The 24,111-nt window shown below is 33.8% G+C and overlaps 1 protein-coding gene across 2 annotated transcripts in view; it reads right to left on the reverse strand.

Annotated features, from left to right (window-relative positions):
• Window positions 1–230: 230 nt before the first annotated feature.
• Window positions 231–24,111, reverse strand: part of MYBL1 (MYB proto-oncogene like 1) — a 44,920-nt gene continuing 21,039 nt past the window's right edge. The window contains exons 5-16 of one of the 2 annotated variants that reach the window (XM_061438884.1): window positions 22,690–22,910; window positions 20,269–20,443; window positions 17,778–17,852; window positions 17,069–17,173; window positions 13,730–13,963; window positions 12,121–12,489; window positions 9,612–9,754; window positions 9,080–9,194; window positions 4,937–5,053; window positions 4,743–4,847; window positions 4,120–4,299; window positions 231–2,863 (exon numbers count right to left, since the gene is read on the reverse strand). In XM_061438884.1, coding sequence (XP_061294868.1) covers window positions 2,735–2,863; window positions 4,120–4,299; window positions 4,743–4,847; window positions 4,937–5,053; window positions 9,080–9,194; window positions 9,612–9,754; window positions 12,121–12,489; window positions 13,730–13,963; window positions 17,069–17,173; window positions 17,778–17,852; window positions 20,269–20,443; window positions 22,690–22,910 — 1,968 coding nt within the window. In that variant the 3' untranslated portion in view covers window positions 231–2,734. The remainder of the gene's footprint in view (window positions 2,864–4,119; window positions 4,300–4,742; window positions 4,848–4,936; window positions 5,054–9,079; window positions 9,195–9,611; window positions 9,755–12,120; window positions 12,490–13,729; window positions 13,964–17,068; window positions 17,174–17,777; window positions 17,853–20,268; window positions 20,444–22,689; window positions 22,911–24,111) is intronic. The other variant, XM_061438885.1, reaches the window with a different exon arrangement.

Consider the following 24,111-nt stretch of genomic DNA (forward strand, 5'->3'; position numbering starts at 1 on the left):
GGTGTTGACAGAAGAGTCACATGGAAATCTCTAAAGGCAGTTGAAAATATGGCTCTAAATGAGGCTCAAGGATTGGAAATGTATTTTCATTTCTTGAGTAAAGAGGTCAAGTTGTGTTAACAGATGAAATCACCTGAAAGGAGAAAAATGGTTTAAGCACAGAATATTGGGTTAAGTCCTTCAAGGGTCAGTCAATACAAAATCTGAGTGGAATAAGCAATGCCATGACAGCTTGTACACAGACGCTTTATTTTGGATGTTAACAGTCAACATTGTATGCAAGATTCTCTTACAATGGAAAGTTTTTTCCCATACATCAAAAAACTCAATTTAGTCAGGGTAATGGCTGTATTAATGCGAAAACCTTACAACAAAATGCAGTATTATATGTGTAGTCAGTTTCCATGCAAGTATGGCTGCTACATGTTATGTCTGGCATTTTTAACATACTGAAAGAAATTCAAATTGAACACAACAGTATAAAAGGTGATTTAAGATGCCTGACATGTTTAAGATGAAAAAATCTTCTTGCAAAAAGCAACAAAGCAGTTAACTGGAGGATTCAACCAATACCAACCGAAATATGTACTATGTCCAAAAATCCCAAGCTTATCTGCAATATATTACATGTGGGATAATTTAATGCTCAAAAAAAACTATGCTTTAAAAAAATATAGCTCTTCCAAGATATTATACTTTGGTAATTGGAGACTATGTACATCCAAACCAGCCAAGGGCTACATTAAAAAAAAAGAAAAGATAAAAGGGAACCATTATGTGCTATTAGTTCAAGGTAACTGAAATTGAAATGATCCAGTATGATTTTGCTACAATCATTGGTTTTACAAAGTGAAATTTCTGTGAGAAGTTCATTAATTAGGAAGCAATCAACATACTTAACAAACATGCTAGGAAGATTCAAATTGGTTCATCTATTTGTTATCAACAAGGCATAATCTTAGTACCACACATTTTCTTCACTTCTCACTACATATAATATGCAAAAATGAGCAAGTAGATTTAAATAGCTTAAAATCCTTTTAGGTCTACTGTTCAAAAGCTAGGCATTAAAATACTTCGTATTTCCATTTCCATCAACAGAGAATCTTAAGCTGTTTTTGTTTTAAGGCAGAGCATTTTGGTATTTGCAAGAATTTGCCTGGTAATGGTTGATTCCATTAAGTTAACTTGAGAACTTGCCATCATCATACTTTTTATGTTTTCACACAGTGCAAGTGGTGGTCGCTCTTTCCTTCTCTCATAGCAGCAAGCCGACTCTGCTATTTTCTATAGCAGCATACTTCAGGAGTGGAGAGGGAGAGAGTGTGTCAATTACAAATAATTACAACTACAGTGTACAATTCTATTTACCTGTCAGTGTTTAAGTTGACAGCATACCATTATATGTTTCAAAAAATTACATAAAATCTCTACACAAAAGCAAATAAAGACATTCTTTCAAGAAGAAATAAAGTAAGTGCAAACACCTAAAACAGGCAACTGAAGCAACTGTTGTAACCTGTAGAGAAACACAAAACATTTATAAAAGGACAAATATTTTTATAAATAAAAGATAATGTTCTCTACTTCTTAAACATTGAGTAAATATAATAAACTTCTAAGTGCAGACTGTTTTTAGGGACCAAAGTACCATATTATTTTTTTAAACAAAATGCAAAAATTTCAAACAAATATACAAATCACCAGATTAATTTATATGACCCCCCATATAATTTAAAAAGAAAATATTAAATTATTATTTAGTACATTTTTAGAACTACTTTATAACCAACATGATTTAAAGGACATAGTGCAATATTTAGGTAGATGTGACATACAGTATAGATACTGAATTCTTTGCAGCTATAACTTACTACTGTTTCATATTAAAAGTCAAAATTGTTCTTTACTATGTTATCTGTAATAACAGGAAACAACATTGGCTTCTAGACACCCTGTATAGGTTTAAATATCTACATTTAAGCTTTAAAAATGAAAATAAATTATAAAAACAGATTTCTTTCCAATTTACAAAGTTTTCCTGCTCCTACATACTGTACAATACATTCAACAAAACTCTCAGCTCTTCTGAGATTTATGGAGAAAATACTGACTCTTTACCAATAAGGAAAAAACATTTTTGCAATGCCTTTTGTTTTGAGGACTACGCTCAAATAAATACATTTAACACTGTAGTTAATTTTACTGTTTTTTTAAAAATACCAAAAATTAGTAGTGCAACTTTTATTCTTTTAAATGCCTTCCCACTGTGTTTCTCTGTAAATGGTAGCCTAAGTAAATCAGCAGATAGGCAAAAGTACTTCATAAGGCCATGTGTGCTTTCTGTATAGAGACTAATTTCAGAAATCACACATACTCATAAGACCTATCTATAACAAAACTGCAGCATCAGGAGAGTAGCAACATATATCTTCTGAAGAAAAGATGTGAGAATTTACTTTCAGAATATCCTTGAACATTCTAATATGATTTCCCCATCTTGTTCTTTAAAAACAATTTTTAAAAATCTCATGTCTTAAAAAAATAAATTATGAAATTGCCTACTCCTTACTTAAGTGCCTAGCTTTCTGGTTGCCCAATATGACAAAGGATACAAACCGTTTTAGGGCTGTTTTAAAACTTTAAAAACAATCAACAAAAAAATTTCATTGCAGCTTAACTTAGTATAGAATCTAGTAAGGGAGTGGGGGCATTTCATCAATCTTAGTAACAATCACAGTATGAGAGCTCTTGAAGTGCTGCCTGTAGCTGTATAAGTACTCAAATATCTTCTTGCTTGTTCAGTCATGATAAGTTGGTCTTCTGTTTTCCCATAAACCACTGTTTCCCATTCACAAGTTGACTAGGAAGGAAATATTAATAGTGATGTGAAAACCGCTAAGAAAACTATCCATTCTACTTCACAATTAAGACTTTTAAAAAATCAATTAATTGATTGGATATTTGATAAGTAATTACTATAAAATGTTTTTGACAATGGCATTGTGATTCTTTTTAAATAACAATGTTTCAAAATCATATACTGTTTATGATCAATTGTTAGTCAATGTTTTCGCCATATATAGGCCTGTGAAGGAAGTTTAAAGTTCTATTTCCACAACTGCCCCTCAAATCAACTCTGGTTTATTTTTAAATTGGAGTATATAGTTGCTTTACAAAATCAGTCTGAGCACAGAAATATCAATCTTTACTGCTTCAAAGTTTTGCAAAAGATATAAAGAGGATATAATGTCAAAAAATGAACCGCGAATGCTTTATGTCTTGCAAATTAGGAAAAATAACACAAAGTCAAGTTTACATTTGTTTTCCTCTATTATCAAGGTTACTACTGTATAGATATGACCTCCTATGTAATAAATTTTCCTGAAAAGTTCTGTGTTAAACACTGGTAAATCAGATCACTTTAAATGAATTCAGAGATTGTGCTGCACGGCTCTGTGAAGAGCAGCGGCTCAATAAGGAGAGGAGGCGCCACACGTCTGACTGCCAGAGATGTTTTCAAGGAATGCTTGAATGTCAGGAACGCTAGTCCTGCGGTCATTGTAGCGTAAAGAAGATAACTTTTTCCTCAGTGACCTCTCAAATTCTCTAGGTTAAATTCTTAAGTACAGTAAAAAAATTTCCAGCTTTCATTTGCAGCGACATAATGGCTGCACAGTATCTGAAAAAAACCATTTTATTTTACACTATGAGCCAGAAAGTTCACTGGAAACCATTATATCAACAAAATCAAGTTGAAACTGCTTCCAACCACTTACCCTTTAAAAGTTGTAATTCAGGCTACAATTATTTATTACAGAAGAAGAGGTGCCAGAAATAGATTTAGGAATTTTTAGTTTAAGAATGAAATAGTGCTTAAGAAATCACCAGGAGAGTCCCCAGTTATAATTCCAGGTGTTTACTTTATATGTGCCCTGATGAGTGAGTCTCTCAGAAACCCAAATCTAGTTTGAGTGACAAAACAATGGTGAATGTCTAGTTACTGGTATAGTCAATTTTGAATTTAAAAGAAAAAGTATGATTTGTGATCAGTAGGTCCAACGTGATAACTGAATACACAACAACAAAAGTCACTGAAAGAAATTTATAAATTCATACCTGAAGATTCTTTTCCAATGTGACAACTTTGGAAGTGTTAGGGTTTGGTTTCTTTTTATTAAGTGTATATGTTTTGTTGGTTGAATTTATATCTTGTTTTTCAGGAGTCAAGTTGCACCTATTGTCATGTATTTCCAATAATGGTATCATTAATAAAGATGTTGTAAATATATTTTCTGACTAAGAGAAAAAAGAAAGAGGAAAATAAAATAACTAATTGAAAAATGGAGACAAACAGAAGGACTATGGAGTAAGTGGTAGTGGAAATCCTGTGCATGTCCCTCCAAGAAAGCTTTTGCTCCGATGAAATTTCTAGCAATGTAGCAAAAATAAATATTTAAGAGGTGAACCAAAGATAAATACTGAAATTTCAAGCTTTGAGGACTACCACTCTTTGACATCATACGTAAGAGAGCTAACTTCTCTCAAAACAAAACAAATATAAAAAGCAAGAATGTGAATGAAATATTCTCTACAGTTAACTGTTTCTCTCTGAATTAGGCTGAACACCACCAATGGAAACCCTCTATGATCTCTAATGAATTAACCACACAATGAGTAAAGCACAAGAACCACTAGAGCTTAAAGCAACCATCTTAATATAAGGAAAATCCTTTACAAACCTGCAAGTCTGAAAGGTCTTCATTTAACAGTTGAGTACCTGGTTCTTCTTTTTCCCAATTATCTAAGATTAGTGATTTTCTGACCTTCTTGACAGAAGCAGTATGCTAGAATGAATAATTTACAATAGGGACATTATGGCCAAGTCACTGGAACATGATAAAGACTTTTATCAACAACAATACTAAAAGATCACCTCTTGCTTGCAGCTTTTGTAAGCAGGTTCATCTTCCTCTTTGAGGAATATGTCTGTTCCAGTTTCTTCTTTTAAAACTTCTCGAATATCTTCTTCCAAGAAGGCAAGTGGCTGTGACTAAATTATTTTTAAAAGGAGTTTTAAAAAGCCTTTTATAGCACTTCCTTTTTTCTCCCCATATATAAAAACCCTTATACTTTTTCATTATTGGCATAATTTTCTCCCAGCCCCTAAAGATATAAGTTGAATAAATTAACTAATCCATTGAATGGCAAAAATAATATTGCACATTGTAAGCACTGAATGAAGTGTGCCACTTCCTTCATGGCAAAGCACTAAATAAAAGTCTTCCTTTGGGGGAACCCATATTACTTCCTATTTTCATATTCCCTATTTTTCACCTATAAGAATGCAATATAGGCATATAAAAATGCAATAATATTTTGAGACTATTTCATCATTCAGCCCACATTCAAGTTAGTTTTGTTTTTTTTTTTTGTATTCTCCCTTCCCACACTCCAGTACACACATAGACAGCCACAGACACACATGCACACACATGCTTCCTGAACACTGTGACTCAGCTCTAAGCTTAAGGCTAGGTGTGGAGAGATGTTTGTCTTACCACTACATGAATTATGTAGGAATTATGTGAGTATTTGAGTATGTGAGTAAAAGCAGGAATTATGTGAGTATTTCTGTGTGTTGCTCTAAGAGCTCTTGTTTCAAGGATTATGTTTCACAGAGAACCCAGGTTATGTGTTCTTAAAAAGGAATCTGGAATCTGTTCTTTCGCCTATAAGAATGCAATATAGGCGATATTACTTTCCTATTTTTACATAAAAATAGGAAACACAGAATAAATTTGGACAACAGTAGCTCTCCTTATCCTATTTTTATTGTAGTTATTATACAGTGTGTAATTACTAGTTTGCATGTTTGTCTTACCACTACATGTGTAAGCTGTTTAAGAGCTTTTTCTTCTGTATATATCTCTCCACACCTAGCCTTAAGCTCAGAGCTGAGTCACAGTGTTCAGGAAGCACGTGTGTGTGCATGTGTGTCTGTGGCTGTCTATGTGTGTACTGGAGTGTGGGAAGGGAGAATACAAAAAAACAAACAAACAAACTTGAATGTGGGCTGAATGATGAAATAGTCTCAAAATATTATTCATTTATCTTTCTATCAAGTAACTACAGAAAGTCACTCAGTCATGTCTAACTCTCTGAGACCCCATGGACTATACAGTCCATAGAATTCTCCAGGCAAGAATACTAGAGTGGGTAGCTGTTCCCTTCTCCAGGGGATGTTCCCAACCCAGGGATCAAACCCAAGTCTCCAGCATTGCAGGCAGATTCTTTACCATCTGAGCCACCAGGGAAGCCCTCAAATAACTAAGCACACTATATAACTCAGAAAAAAATGTAAATTATATTAAGACCTACCATAGGTCTTAAGATCTACCATAACCAAGACCTGTTTAAAAAAAAAAAGTAATCAAAGCTCCACTAAACCAAAGAACAAACTGGCAGCATGTAATGACCAGCAGCTTACGTTCCCAGTCAACAAAGTTAGAGAGAATAGCATCCATACATAAACAAGATTTCACAGTACTTACAAAAACTTTAAAATGGAAACAGAATGTTTCAAGTGTTCTCATGTATAGCCTGAGACATGCAGGAATTATGTGAGTATTTCTGTGTGTTTCTCTAAGAGCTCTTGTTTTAAGGATTATGCTTCACAAAGAACACAGGTTATGTGTTCTTAAAAAGGAATCTGGAATCTGTTCTTTCGCCTATAAGAATGCAAGTGCCCTAAGACGTGGTGCATATATAATGGAATACTACTCAGCCATTAAAAAAGAAAGAAAGAAAACATCGTATACAGAACACTGATGGACTTAAGAGATTATCATACTAAGTCAAGTCAGACAGAGAAAGGCAAATACCGTCTGATATCACTTCCATATGGAATCTAAAATATGACACAAGTGAACTTATGTATGAATCAGAAACAGACTCACAGACAAAGATAACAGACCTGTGGTTGCCATGGAGGAAGAGGGGTTGGAGATGCAAAGACTGGGAATCTGGGGTTGGCAGATGCAAACTATTATATATAGAACGGATAAAAAACACGGTATAGCACATGGAACTATAATATTATTCAATATCCTGTAATAAACCATAATGGAAAAGAATGTGTATATATATGTAACTAAATCACTTTGCTGTACATCAGAAACTAACTTGACATTGTAAATCGACTATACTTCAGTTAAAAAAAGAATACAAGTGTCCTAGAAAGCCAAAGTCTAAGAAGTACATCTGATTCAAGTAAGATACATAAGAAAGCTGAATGGTTAGCACACAGCAGGTGTTCAGTAAACAACTGGAGGAATGCAAAGTCAGCTTGCTGCAAATGAGCCTGCAGATATTTTAGAAATTTTACTTACAAAATCTATACTTTCCTTTTATCTTAAATTTTTTATGAAAATGACCTATTTTGGCAATAGATAAATTCTTCCCAAACATGAACAAACTGATAGGGATTTTAGATACCTGAAACCTAATTTCTTATGCATTATTATTAAAATAACACTTTTTATTCAAAGTATCTGTTGGCAAAATGACTCTGAGGAACTGTTAGAATTTTTCAAATGTTTTCAAATTATTGCTTATTTTTAGAATTCTCAATTAGGCCACACACCCTTATAAAGGCAGGAACCACACCTGACATGTTTAACATTACATCCCCAAAAGACTAGCCCAGCAGCTGGCACCCATGAGGCACTCAGTCAGTATTTGTCAAATTCATGATTTTTTTTTAAAATGAGTAACAAAATGCTGAAACAAACTAGTTAAATCAACTAGGTAAGTCCATACAATGGAACAGTACAAAAACATTAAAAGTTATGAGATAAATGCAAGGTAATTTATTTACATGAATGCAATTTATAAATTTTAAAAGGTTACCAAAAAGTACATAATGTGATCCCACTATTATTATGTATATGCATAAAAACTAAGAAGTTTAGAGAATGCTAATTTTTTTTTTCTTATGGCAGTATATGGAGCTAAGTGGCAGAAGACTTGATCAATCCTACTACGTACCCTCTAAAAGAGTATTTCAAAATAAGGAAAAGACTAGAACATTTGAGTGCGATACATGCTTTTTCTTTTTTTTCTTTTTTCTTTTTTGATACATGCTTTTTCATAGAAAACTGATTAGATCAAGTAAACCAGAATTTATTAACTGATTTACATAACTAAAGTACCCTAGAAATGACCGTTTTAAAAATCATATTTTATTTCTAATGTACCTAATTTGTCAGAAATCTGCCTAGAATCAGAATGCTCATGGCTCACCTAAGGTACTTCAACATTGACAATATATATATGTACATTGACAATATATATATAAGTACAGATAACACCTGCCACCTCTATTCACATACTACTACTGTTACCCATCATTATTAAAGTAGTAATAGCAGCAACTAAGCACATACTACTTGAATCTTAATACCAGCCCCTTTATTTCTATTATCTACCTTCATAAATAACCTGCTGGGGTGTTTTGTAATATCCACTGAATAGAAGAGGAAACTGAGCCTTAAAGAGGTATCGTGATCAGTTTCATAAATATTACTAGGAACGTGCTTATGTAATTTTGTTGTTGTTTAAATCGTTAAGTTGTGTCTGACTCCTTGTGACCCCATGGACTATGTAGCCCACCAGGCTCCTCTGTCCATGGGATTTCCCAAGCAAGAATACTGGTGTAGGTTGCCATTTCCTTCTCCGGTGCTTATGTATATCAAAATATTAAAATTATTTTATTATACTGTAGGTAACTGCTACTGAAACTACTAAAGGTAGGTTTTAGTATTAAGAAATGAGTTCTACTGACACTTGATTTGCTTTCTCTGGATGACATAAAGAAAGTGTGAATTCAAAACAAGCCAAGCAAGGGTTTATTTACAAGGAAAAAGATTAACACAAATTCAAACTTATAGGAGGTAAGTCGTTTTAATCCAGTTCATTGAACATCTTTTTTAAATGTTAAAAATCAAGGATAAAAATATCAAAATTTTTGTCTTATTAAAATTAGGAACATTTTTAAAAATAAAAGGAGTATACACACCACAATTTTAAGAGGTCCATATTTTTTCTCCTGAGCAGCAAGCGCATTCTTAAAAGGAGTAGGAGTCCTTGGTGTGGTACCCAATATAGATCTTCTAATAGTAGGTGTTCTAAACCTGTCCAATTATTCAGATATTTGTATTATAGTCAAAATTTGATTTCATGTAAGTTAAGGAAGACAAAGCCATCATAAAAGCACACACTGAATTTTTCTTGTATATATACATGCTTTAAATATTCCAAGACTTTTAAAATTTGCCTGCTTAAACTATTCTTATTCCAATCATCTTACAACAGAAAAAAGATTGATGTAGAAATAAGTACTAAAAATGTTATTTGCTTAAGATCAAACTTCTATACTACCTTTAGCTGATTTCTAGTCTCCTAGGGATAAAATTCAAGGTTATGATTTTTTTTAATTCTAAATCTCATATGAATAGGATTATGATAATATATATAAATGGACAAAAAGGTAATCTACTTTTGAAACTGCTTCCCATTTTCTTCAACACAATTATTTAGTATCTACTTACCCTACATTTTCCTTTTGATCTTTGGGGGTTGTTTCCTTATGAAGAGGAGTTGTAATGAGAACCTTCTGCCCACAAATAGGGGTTGATGTGAATGAAGGATTTTCTATATTAATTTGTTCATTTCCAGGACATGTGTTGAAAAACTAAAAAAGAGAGTGTAGAGACAATTTCTAAAATGTCAAAATCCTACACAAATATGAAACTGATTAAATTTTCAAGTTATTTCTCCACTCCTTTCAGGAAAAGATACCAATAATAATATATTTACATTCCACTCAATAAAAATAAAGTTCCAAGAGGGCAGGAAATTTTATTTTGTTCATTGCTGCCTCCCCAGCTCTTAGAACAGTTGTTTAACACCTAACAGGTATTCCAAAAATAGCCATTTAACAAAAATCCAAAAGTAACAAAACACAGTAAAAAATTTCCAAACAGTGTATCTTATCAAATGAGAATCTATAGAAGCCATAACTAGCTGCTTTGCTAAAGGTAAGTTTTGTACAATGGTATAACTGAAAAAAAGTTTTATGATTTTATTAATAAATGATCTTAAATGCTCCTTTCTATAAGAACATATAGAATTCAGAGTAAGTTTGTGCTGTGCTGTGCTTAGTCGCTCAGTTGTGTTCGACTCTTTGCGACCCCATGGACTATAGCCTGCCAGGCTCCTCTGTCCATGGGGATTCTCCAGGTAAGAATACTAGAGTGGGTTGCCATGCCCTCCTCCAGGGGATCTTCCCAACTCAGGGATCAAAACCAGGTGTCCCCAGGCAGATGAGCAGGCAGATGCTTTACTGTCTGAGCCACCAGGAAAGCCCAAGAATACTGGAGTGGGTAGCTTATCCCTTCTCCAGAGGATCTTCCCGACCCAGGAATTGGACTGGGATCTCCTGCATTGCAGGCAGACTCTTTACTAGCTGAGCTACCAGGGAAGCCCCAGAATAAGTTTAACTAATAAGAAATACAGCTGTGTGGCAAATGTGCCTATTTAGAACACAGTTCAGAAGCTTTGAGCAGCCAAAACTGGTATCATAGAGTCCATTTTCCAAATGACACAATTTACACATTGGATTTTAACTTACATACAATTGTGAAATACTAATTTTTTTTGGAACCAACAGATTAGAAGCAATCATAAGAAAAAGTAGAAACTGCTTTAAGGCTACTTATAACTGAAATGAGTTCTAGCTCTATCACTTCTGATGCCTGCAAGTCACAGTATAAAATCCAAGTTCTTTGCTATGGAATATACATTCTTTATGGGCTTCCCAGGTGGCTCCAGTCGTAAAGAACCCACCTGCCAATGCAGGGGATGCAGAAGACTTGGGTTCAATCCTTGGGTTGGGAAGATCCCCTGGGGGAGGAAATGGCAACCCACTTCAGTATTCTTGCCTGGAGAATCCCATCGACAGAGCAGCCTGGTATACTACAGTCCACGGGGCACAGAGTCAGACACAACTGAAGTGACTTAGCACACCTCAGCACATCACATGGTCTTTATAATCATGCCTCAGCTTCTCAGCCACTTTTCATCTTAGAATTTACTCAACAAAAATTGCAGGTATGCAAAACTCCAAAAACAAAACTGCTAGTATGCTCAACCCAGGTTCACTTTCCTCAGGACACTTTGTAACTTCTGAGGGTGCACTGGGGGTGGGTGGTAAATTTTCAGAGAAAACAGTGGCTGTGTAGTTACTGCCAGATATTCATCTTCCCAGCATCAAAATATACCTCCAATAATATCCCAACAGCCTCCAAGTTTACTTGGCCATTAAACTTCCTTCTTCTTCCATAAAACTTTTTCACCTCTGTCAATATACTTTAAGCAAATACCAGCTTCATCTCTTTCTTACTGATCTTGGACAAATTGCTTAACTTCTGAATTTCATTCTAACTACCTCCAGAGGTTTTTTTGAAAGAGCATTAACTAAGATACTATAAGAAAAGCATTTAGCATACAGCCTGGAATATGGTGTTCATTAAGACAGACAGTATTATAAAATCAAAGAAACAGTTTGCCCCGATATAAGTATCTGCTGCTTAAAGATATAACTACAGGAGAAAGCAGGTTAATTCCTGACATCCCTAGATGACCTTCTGACACATGAAATTCTTCTAAGAAGCAGTTGTCTAGGAATATATACCTGGTACTTCTTGAATAGTCAGTCAGGAAACTGGCTCTCTGTCTCAGTTCTGCCATTAGATAACTGTGGGCAAGGCATTTTTCCTTTCTGGGCCTACTTCCCGATGAGTTCTACAAACACGTGGAACTACGTATCTAAGACATCCCTTTCAGCTCTAAACACTGTAAGATAAAATGCAACTACTTCACTTCCCGGGATGCTTTTCTGATTTATCCCAGCTCAGCACTCTCCTATATACATCTGATTACAGTATACATTTTGATGTGTTACTAAAGCAATGAACTAAATGCTAGTATGGATATCCAAGATCTAATTCAATCGAGCTCATCAACAGTTGAAAACATGAACAAAAACGACACGACTACCTGTGAAGGAGAAAATGGTAGTGTTTTCACCGGTGTGTGCTTTAGTGCTGTGTGACCACCGTCGTTGAATGAGCTGTCACCAAGCTCGCTGCCCGGGGACTGGCCCACTCGCATTCTTCTCTTCTTTCTGAGGATGGTTGGTGGAGTGCTAAACTTAGCCACACTTGGGGAGGTCAAAGGAACAGCCTCGCCGTCTGCCCCATTACAACCGTTTCTTTTCCCTTCGAGTACAAGACTGACGTTAAACTGACATTCCATGGCACCTTCGTTGTGCTGAATTCGCATTAGTTTAACTGGGGTGGACTTGACAGGCGAAGCAGCAGCATCAGAAAGATCGAAGCTAGTAACATCACTCCATGCTACAGGATCCTGCAACAGATTAAATTCTTAACTAAAGTTATTAATATTATAACCTGGTTACGTCTAGTCTTGAACATAGGATGATGATTTCCAGAGTTAATTAACTACCCATTTTTATCCATAGAAATAGGCTTTCCTTGGTTCCTCTTTTTTTTTAAGCAAGACCATCTGAGAGGAACAGATTATGGTTTTACTACAACTCCAATTTGGAACATTTCAAAATAACACTTCATCTAATTCAGTAGCTGAAGCTTATTACCAAACTACTTCAAATGAAAGGAACAAATTACATTATTTTCATAAAACAGTATAGTTTGTCATAAAATTCCACATTCTATTCTATCAGAAAACTTTACTCTCTATTCTACATCTACATAATCATTTGGTAATATGTATGGCTTCCCTGGTGGCTCAGATGGTAAAGAATTTGTCTGAAATGCAGGAGACCTGGGTCAGATCCCCGGGTCAGAAAGATACCCTGGAGAACGAAACGGCAACCCACTCCAGTATTCTTGCCTGGAGAATCCCATGGACAGAGGAGCCTAGAGGGTTACAGGCCATGCGGTCGCAAAGAGTCAGAGACGACTAAGTGACTGACACACACACACACACACACACACACACAAACACATATGGAGTATCTTCAAAGTGGTCACACACTGTGATTCAAAAATTCAATTTAATCTAAGGACATAATCATGGTTTTGCACAAAGCTTTTTACACATATTCTTTAATTTGTAATACTGAAAGAACAACACCAGATAAATATCCAATAATAACAGTACGTTTGGTAAATAAAATTTGCTACATTTATATGATAGAATACCATCAAACCATTTATATTCAAGTTTAAAAACAAGTTAAGAAAACAGGGACATGATCACGGTATAATGTGGGAAAAAAATTCACAAGCATTAGTGCACATCTGAGTTTAAAAATACATGCATGCGTATGTTTTATATGTATAGAACAGAGCCTGAAAGGAAATACATCAAATTAACTCTAGATTTATGGAGGGTTTTCATTTTCTTCTTTAATTTTCTCTACTTTCCAACTATCTCAACTTGTATAATAAATACATACATATATTTTTTTTGCCAAAAACCACTGCAAAATATCAGAACAGAATTAACCATTAACAAGGTAATGTGCAATATAAAATTGGTGAGTATCCATTAAACTGTTTCTGAATATGAAACCACATATGTAAAATTGAGCTTTTTGATAATTTCACAATTTCAAACTTACAGATTCAATAAGTTCGAGAGTTTCTGCAAATTCTGGGATGGTCTGTAGAGAGGACAGCACAGCGTTTGCCTCCACGGCCAGGAACTTTGTAGGTGAGTTCTGCTGAGCAGACACAGTCTGATTTTCATCCATACTGTAAAACTCACTAGCGTGCTCCTCGAGGCTATTTAGAGTATTAGACATGCTGTCATCCATGAGGAAACTACCAGGCCAGCTAGAAAAGCTTCCAGGTTGCTGAAAATACAGAAGAAATCTGAACATTACTTTTCATTCCCAACCTAGGCAAAAATGTGGATTTTTAAGTATGAATTTTTCTAGGACAATATACTTTGCAACATTTCAGCTAAAAATATAGTAGCAAATATACCATCTTTCCTTAAAATTGACCCCAAATTTTTTAAAATTAAACCTCATGTTGACTATATTTCTTTTGTCTAACTCACATTTTTTTTTTAAACCTATAAAGTCATGGTGAGATAAAACTAGTATATATATACTACAAAATAAGGTCCAAACTCCTAGAATCTGACTTTTCTCTACCTTTCAAACTTCATCTCCCAACACAAGCCCTCTTCCCAGGGAATACGGAATACCCAACTGTAGTACCTGCAGTTTCTGCTGAGTTTCGGTCTTTTACGCTAGAAAAAGGGAGCATTCTCTTTATCTAGAAGGCTCAACCTACTGACCAGGAAAAATTCCTATTCCTCATTGAAGATACAGTTCAAATACTGGGAAGTACTCCATCCTATTATACACTATTAACTGTTCTGTTTATAATAATGTCCAAGTTCATCTCTTTTGCTAATATATATTCACCGCCTGTCTTTCAAGACTAAGCTCAAATAGGAATTCTTCCAGGGAACCCTTCTGACTACCTAAATCTCAATCTTCTATGAACTCCCATAAAACTGTGTGACTTATTTTATCACACTGTTTCCCCACTGCAAAGTAAATCCTTTGAATTCAGGGACTGTGCCATTTTCCTTGATCTCGCTAGAGATGTACACTGGCCAATTTACTTATCTTTTTAGCCTAGTTTTCTAGTGTCTCATAACGAAAAACAAGAAGTGAGATCTTGAAGACCCATGATTAAGAAACAAAACATAATCTGAGAACTGTTAAGAATGGCAGATTCTAAGAGCTTCCATCATTAGGAAAAAAAGGTTTTTTTCCTTTGTCTTTTTGTTTTCTTTTGGTTTCTATATTAGACAATGGATGTTCACTAAACTTAACAATAAGTAAGTAAAATCAAGATGCTGTACACGTTAAGCTTATACAGAGCTATACTTAAAAAAAATAGGAAAAAACCAAGAAGCAACAGGATGTAAAGTGTACAGCATGGTCCAAAGAACCCTCTGAGGTGATGAAAATGTTCTGCATTGGAGGCTGCTCAACATGGGCACCACCAGCCATAAGAGCAGCAACAATGTGGCTACTGCAACTGAGGAGCTGAATTTTTAAATTTTGAATTAAATGTGGCTAATAGCTACCATATCTTAGAGAACATATTGCTCAGTCAATTGGAAGCACTCCAATAAACAGTACCTATGACTATTAAAATTAAAAATCACTAGAATGTAGTAGATATTTACAACAGCAAAATGTTAAGTCTCGAGTTAAGGTGAAAAAATAACTTTCCAGCATTGTTTCAAAACAAGTTCCATCTATTTTAAAGAGTCCTATAAATAAAAGAAATTAAAGCAATCTTATTTCACTAGCATAGCCACCTTCTGAGTTTACAATCACTTTTTGGAGATAACTTCCACACCATATGCATTTCAACTTAGTTTTCAGGCAGGAAAAAGATTCAAAGAGGGAGCTTACTAGGCCCACTGGCAAAACGATAGATTTTTTGTAATCGCATACATCTGATTCTGAATACCTAGCAATTAATTTCCAGAGTTAATACAAGGATTACCAGGAATACATCTAGCACATCTACAACAGTGGAATATAATGAATACTCAGAAAAATGGCAATCATTATACCACATAATTGTCTAGAATAAATACTTTATATGAGTATAGAATCTGTCATACTGGGTGCAGTAATGTCCCTCTAAAATCACCAATCTCCTTATTCAACCAGATCTTTATGACAGTGGATTTTAGATAGCAAGTCTAAAAAAAATAATTAGTAACTTTCCCCCTTTTTAATGCAAAATAGCAATTCTTTTAGTTAATTATATTTTCCTATTAAATTACAAAATTACACTATTATCAAAAATTTTAAATATGCTTAAACCTGAATATATTATCTATAAATGTGGACCCTCTAATCATGGTTATTTATTTGCAGTTTCTTAATAAATCTGAAATTAACTTTAAGTATACTTCAGGTATCCCTATTTGCCCATGGTATTTGTAGTTTCAAAATAAAAATTACTTTTCCCATGGTATTTATCTCATCTACTACAATTAACAAATGTCATTTTTATTAATACCATCTGAAATGATTTAAAGACATCACCAGTTGCCTCATAATACTATTTCAAGCCCTGAGGTTATTCTATTTAGTAATTTTGTATTAGTTCCCAGTCACTCTAAATATAGTGTCCCCTGACTCGGCCCCAGATCAAGAAAAACACTTTCCTAAATGTAAAAAATACCAGGATATTAAACTTTCAAAATTGTCATTTAAATACAAACTTTTTTTCTTCCTAGCACAGCCTGTTTAACTTAGCTAGAATCATTATCATTTATCCTGATTTAATATTCATAGTTGTTCTCATCAACCAAATCTCAGACAATACTTTTCATACCTGATAACCAAAACCCACTTCCACTGAAAGATTTCTTTAGACAGCATAAAACCTAAATGTTCCCTTTTCCTATATTTAAAATATTATTACTTTTTCCAATTTACTGAATTTGTGTTCTAATACAGTAGACAAGAAAACATTTTCAAAGGGAGAATAAAAATAATTTTGAAGCACAGAAATCTCTCTACATATCTAATTAAATTCCTTAAGTTTCTTTTTTTTTTCTATTAAGGCCATTATCACATGGAATGTCTAATAGAAAACAAAGCCTAATTAATCCACACATTTTCACAAATACACATATTGAAGATTATATCTTGTTTGTTTGATATTATCAAGAAGCATCTTAATACAAAACACTGTAAAGTATGTTCCAAGAGATGCACGTCAAAAACAGGCAACTTCAAAGTTGCAAATTAGAAAAACTATTTTCAGTCCGTACTAAAATCTGGAATCACAATGAATATGCTTTCTACTTGCTGGCATATAAAAGTCAGTGCTGATTAAAACTATAAAAGCATATAAAGCACATAAAAGATTCTAACAATAAAATCTAAACACTTTAGATTATTTCTTACTGATGGAACTCGTTTTCTTCTAACTTCATTCTCAGCCGACATAAGAAGCAACTCAAGTTCCTTTATTTTTTTTTCCTTATCAGGATCTTCATCTACAAAGGGTTGCTAAAATGAGTTAAACAAAAGAGAAAAAACAGATTATTTACAAAATTGCTTTTTTATTATTATTAATGTTCTCAGTTTTATTTTCTTTTATGCAACATAAAGTCTATTCTAATAAAGCTTAATACTACAAAATCCCAAATACTCAGTATCACACTTCTTCTGGGACCTAAAGAGGTGCTGGTAAATATTTTCAATTTAACAGAAAGGACTTGGGAAATTTAAATGCATGAAAAAACTTACACTATATCATCTAATCAATTTAAAAACTTATGTGTGGAATTTGTTTTAATTTATTGAATCTGAACACATACATTCTATCCAGTTTAGTAAAAATATGTTCATTCATAACTTGAATGTTCTAAGTTAGAAGAATGAAAGAACCACCTCACTGGTGTTGTGAACTACTTTACATTGGTACAGTTTATATTTCTCAAACACACTTAAAGACTTTCTCCTTTAATGTTATAATACTCAAAATAAGTAGATCAGGTAGTATTGCTTTTGCCGCAATTTTATAGATGAGCAACAGGCGCTATTAGAATTTGAAACTGTTTGAGTGTTTCCTTTGGGGTTTGTTTTTGTTTTTTAATAAATAAAAAGTTACCTGAATAAAGGCAGAAGAAGCCTGAACATGTTCTACACAATTGCCTTCAGGTGATACATACTGATAGCCTGGGATCTAAAAAAGTAATTTAAAATTAATATTATTTATATCATATAACATATGATATTATATGTTTTAATATATAACATGATATACATTATGATATATATAACATATATATATCATATATAACATATGATATAACATATAACACTATAAATTTTTAAAAATCTGAGGCAAAGACAAAAGCTGAATAAAATATCAACATGGAACAGTAGCTCTGTTAACTTTGAGTATTTACACATATAGTAATTTCTTAAGAGCTCCATCTTATTCTTAAAATCTATTGACTAAAAGGCATAACTCTTAGCAAAGACCTATTTTCCCCTAAATGAAATATGAGAATTACTTGGACTAGATTTATCACCCAATCAGTCTACTTATTATCTACAATATCTACCTAGTGTTTTTTAAAATCTGCTATTAAAGGATTGCTCTATCTCCTGGAGAAGACAAAGTATTTGTGTTTTATCATTCAGGGCAAAGGACTGATTGGTCCATATGAAGCACTTATGCAGCTGGAGACTAAAGCAAGTCTTCAATATTCACATCTCCTACTCCTACCACCTCCCCCCCCATGCCAATCTCAGTATAGGAAGATATGAAAACAGAGGCTGCTTCTATTATTTGTCTCAGAAAAACAATCAGAATCACTCATGTATTTTCAATACTTTGACAATAGACAATGAATTATTCTGTCTCTTTTCTAAAGAATCTGTAATAAAGTTTTTGAAGTTGCATGCAAATTTAGTGTGCAGTGGTAGGGAGAAATTTGAGAAGAACCTCATAAGATTTTTTAAAACCTTAAAATCTAATAAATATAAATAGGAAATTGTCTATCTTCCATAATGGCCTATGTAAATCACTAATGCAGAAGCATTATGTATAACTTCTAACACAGAACTTAATTTTTACATTTGATTAATATCAGTTATTGCTCAACTTCCAATGAATTAGAAACATCTTTCTCAAACTTTTCATTTTAACCTGTGACAGTACTTCATACCAATCCATTTTTTTCTTTCAAGTCAAAATTAGAATTAGCTTTTCAGCAGTTTAAATAACTTGAACTATGAATACACAAATCTTTCAAGAATCATTCAAAGGTAAATAATTCTTAAAGTACAAGAAATACTCTCACATTCTAGTATATTCTGATTGAGCGTATTAAACACTCAATTGGCCCCAAATAATTTAAAAAATTATCCTGTGAGTTAAAAAAAATAAATTTAAAGATAATCTTTAAGGCAGAAGCAGAATGTTCCAGTTTATGCTGCTGAAATTTAGGACTCTAAAGAAAAATGTAAAGAGACAACAGAAATCTTAAGGTACTAAGTATCAGCAGATAACTGTACTCTTTGCAAGTTTTCCTATTTGTAAATTAAGATGTCACTACCTTTTTAAAGAGGTTCTTTGAAAATTATGTCTAAAAAAAAATAATGTCCATTTAGTGGAATAAAGTTAAATCTGGAATAAAATTAATAAAATTAAATACTAACCACAGATTGTTAACCACAAGCCAAAATTTATCTTGCAGTAGATACTTTTAAGCCCTGACTTAATCTTTACATTCTATGTGACAAAAATTAAGAACTGCTCAACATGAAAAATGGGACGACAGACAAGTAAACAGGGAAAAGGTAAAACAAAGCTCATGAAAACTCCTCATTTCTTGCAGGTAGGAAAATGCTTTGAAAGGAAAACAGAGCCTGCCCTATGATGAACGTGGGTAATCTGCAATGAACCGGTCTAAACAAAGGCTGAATTCACTCTATCAGCTAAGTGATGAGGGAACAGCAAAGCTGAATGCCAAAGAACCAATTATTTACCACACACTCGTAAATGATGGCTTGAAATATTTTTGACTGTTCTCTCCTTTAAACCATTATTTATATACACTCACCTTTTACAGGCAAGCTATACTACAATCACGCTAAAAATTTTTTAAAAGAAAACTATAATCAATATTAAAGCACAAATGATCATTAGCTTTGAATCATGAAGATTCAGAGAATGACAGGAAATGTACATACTAAGTTTCATAATTAGATACTGTAAAAATGATATATAAAAGGAAATATTTTAATGAATTTGTTCCCAAAATATTTACCAATCAAAACAAGCAGAGATAAACTTCCACTAATGGAGAAAGAAATGGCAACCCACTCCAGTATTCTTGCCTGCAGAATCCCATGGACAGAGGAGCCTGGCAGGCTACAGTCCATGGGGTTTCAGAGAGTCGGACATGACTTAGCGACTAAACAACAACAACAATGGTTTAACAGCTAGTAATGGTATATTTTTTCATTTTGGAAATTTAAATGTCTGTTTCTCTTAATATATTTTGTTTTTATCCTACTAAGAAACTAAACACCTTCCCAAAGAGCAACTAAAAAAGATATTTAAACAAAAAAGTATTAAAAATATGTGCCTGAACAGGTATGTAAAATTGATTCTGGGTTTGCAAATGGTCCATAGTTGCACAAGGTTTGTGTTGAAGTTTAGATGAAGATCGTTCTGATTTTATTCCATCTTGTAAGTAGCCTTCCTGCTCCACTTTTCTCCGCATAGTAGAATTCCAATGATTTTTGATAGAATTATCAGTCCTAAGAAATTAAAGTGTATATTTTAAAAAGAAAAAGAGGACTCCATAGATTTTTAACACCATATAAAGTATACAAAGTACTTAAATTTTTACAACTGGTAAAATTAGATACTTTTTTAAATTAAAAAAATATACTGTATGTCTGTATGTCAAATACATTTCTAAACACTGGAGATAAGGCAATAAGATAAAGTCCCAGCTCTCTTGGGGCTTACATCTTCACAGGAAGCATGGTAGCAGGGAAGGAGGGAAGAAAAGAAAAACAAAAAAAATAAATAAGAAGAAAATCATAGAACAGTCTTTTGGACTCTGTGGGAGAGGGAGAGGGTGGGATGATTTGGGAGAATGGCATTGAAACATGTATAATATCATATATGAAACGAGTCGCCAGTCCAGGTTTGATGCACGATACTGGATGCTTGGGGCTGGTGCACTGGGATGACCCAGAGGGATGGTACGGGGAGGGAGGAGGGTTCAGGATGGGGAACACGTGTATACCTGTGGCGGATTCATATTGATATATGGCAAAACCAATACAATATTGTAAAATTTAAAAATAAAAAAAGAAAAAAAAAGAAAAACAGTGCAATGCAGATCATTTAAAGTAATAAGAGAAAGTGAGTAACTACAGTAATTTTGATTTTGAGCAATTTTGAGGGGACAGTGAAGCTAAAATCTGAAGGACAAGAATGAACTAGTCATACAAGAACAGAAAAAAAAATTAAAAAGAGCATTCCAGATAAAGAGCATAACAAGGGCAAAAGCCTTGAAGCCAAGATCAAATATGGTCATAAAAAGACAGAATTCCAGTATTCATCTTCATTTCTTATCAACAAAACTCCTATGGAAGAAAAAGTTCATTGGCTCCCCTTTTACCTAAGTCCCCCTTGTAAAAATGGAAGCCTTCAACCTACAGCTACTTATAGTATACATTTTAAAAAATACACAAATATTTACTGAGAACCTACTTTATGCTAAGCATTAAGCTACCGTTCTATGGATAGTAAACATGTATCAAAGACTGAAAACATGAGAAGTTCCTCAACCAGCTTCAGTAACTTAGATAAAAAAACTTAACACTAATTTCTCTAAGACAAATATTGCTCTGCAATATATTGCTCTACATTATTTCACAAGTATATGAAGATTAATTAAGAATATATAGAATATAGTGCTCTATCTCCAAGTTCCATCAGGAAAGGAGCTCAACTTTAGCTGACCTGATTCCAAGTTGTAAAACTACCTTCTAACCAAAAGATACGAGAAGTCTGTTTTTCCTTTACATAAAGCCAATAATTGACAACAGATGGGCACTCCAATTGCTAGGTAAATATAGGATGAACTACATGAAATAAAATGGTGCTATCAAGTCTTCTGACTTAGGACTAAATATTATCTTGAGAACCTACATGAAATGGATCATATCTGCTTGGTTATGTGGGTGAAGGTGAGATTTATCTTTTTTTTTTCAGTCTCTTATCAGATTGCCTATGATGGGCATCACATTCTGAGTTAATGTTTATTCAACAATAAAAGTATTTTATTTCTGTAAAAAAAAGGATACATGTAAATGCATTTAATTAACTACTATGTACTACACAGTGACTACAACAATAAAAAACAAGTGCACACCTTCTGAGTAATGGATTTTCCCAAAATTGCTGGTCTACTGTACTACAAATGGCTAGGAAGCATCTGAACCAATGCAATGTATAGTGTATATGTAGCCCATCACTGCTCCTGATGGAAACTCCATATTTTAGCCACATGGATATATATATACTACTCAGGATCTAAAGCACTGTTTAAGAACTGAATTTTCTCTAATGCACTTTCAGAGCAATTTATTTCAGCCAGTGTATTTGTTATTCTCTGGTCTTATGCAAAGAATCCAATATGACAGAAATCTTTTCAACTTAGATTCCATTACAGCTTAGTTTGTAAAAAGACTGCTTGATTGGCACTGATATGTAACCATAATTTGGGGGAGTGCATTAAATGTTTACATAATCTAAAGGTCTATCATTTTGTTGCACAAATTACTGCTATAAAATATTTTGTTAAAAAAGTAATTATATTCCTTCCCACAAAATATACTACAAATATCACAAAGGTTTGCTTGTATTCTGCAGTCTAAATTTTAATTATAAATAAAAGTCATGGGGTACCTATAAATATATTTAATAGTAACCATAATAAAGATCAAGTTTAAAGTACAGGAAAATATATATTCATTTGTATAAGTACCTTCCAGGAAGTAGTTTGGCAATTTCTGCCCAACGATTTCCCAACCGCTTATGTGCTTCATAGATAATCCTGTCCTCCTCTTCTGTCCAGGATGACTTCTTTACCTCAGGATTCAGATGATTATGCCATCTTTCTCTACACTGCTTGCCTATTCTTCCTTTTAAATGTTTTGCAATTAAAGACCATCTTTTTGGCCCATATTTCTGAACTAATTCAATAACCTAAGAAAAAGAAAAAGAAAGTTTAAAAAGTATGATTTTTTAAAAAATAAATAAGTCATGCGGATATACTGTACTATACAGTACAGTAGCTATAGTTAGTAATACTGTATTGCATATTGAAAGCTGCTAAGAGAGTAGATCTGAAAAGTTCTTACCACAAGAAAAAATATGAATAACTATGTACAGGGATAGATATTAATGAGATTTGCAGTGGTCTAGAAAACTCAGCAGTGGCCATAGGACAGGAAAAGGTCAGTTATCATTCCAATCCCAAAGAAAGACAATACCAAAGAATGTTCAAACTACTGCACAATTGCACTCATCTCACAACAAAGTAATGTTCAAAATTCTCCAAGCCAGGCTTTAATAGTACATGAACTGTGAACTTTCAGATGTTCAAGGTGGATTTAGAAAAGGCAGAGGAACCAGAGATCAAACTGCCAACATCCACTGGATCATCGAAAAAGCAAGCGAATTCCAGAAAAACATCTACTTTTGCTTTATTGACTACGCCAAAGCCTTTGACTGTGTGGATCACAACGAACTGTGGGAAATTCTTAAAGAGATGGGAATATCAGATCACCTGACCTGCCTCCTGAGAAATCTGTATGCAGGTCAAGAAACAACAGTTAGAACTGGAGATGGAACAACAGACTGGTTCCAAATGGGGAAAGGAGTAGGTCAAGGCTGTATACTGTCACCCTGCTTATTTAACTTATATGCAGAGTACATCATATGAAATGCTGGGCTGGTTGAAGCACAAGATGGAATCAAGATTGCTGGGAGAAATATCAGTAACCTCAGACAAGCAGATGACACCACCCTTATGGCAGAAAGTGAAGAGGAACTAAAGAGCCTCTTGATGAAAGTGAAAGAGGAGAGTGAAGAAACTGGCTTAAAACTCAACTTTCAGAAAACTAAGATCATAGTATCTAGACCCATCACTTCATGGCAAACAGATGGGGAAACAATGGAAACAGTGACAGACTTTATCTTTGGGGTCTCCAAAATCACTGCAGATTGTGACTGCAGTGATGAAATTAAAAGACGCTTGCTCCTTGGAAGAAAAGCTATAACCAACCTAGACAGCATATTAAAAATCAAAGACATTACTTTAGCAATAAAGGTCTGTCTAGTCAAAGCTATGGTTTTTCCAGTAGTCATGCACGGATGTGAGAGTTGGGCTATAAAGCTGAGCACC

This window comes from Bos javanicus, chromosome 14, assembly GCF_032452875.1.
Source record: "Bos javanicus breed banteng chromosome 14, ARS-OSU_banteng_1.0, whole genome shotgun sequence".
NCBI lineage: Eukaryota > Metazoa > Chordata > Mammalia > Artiodactyla > Bovidae > Bos > Bos javanicus.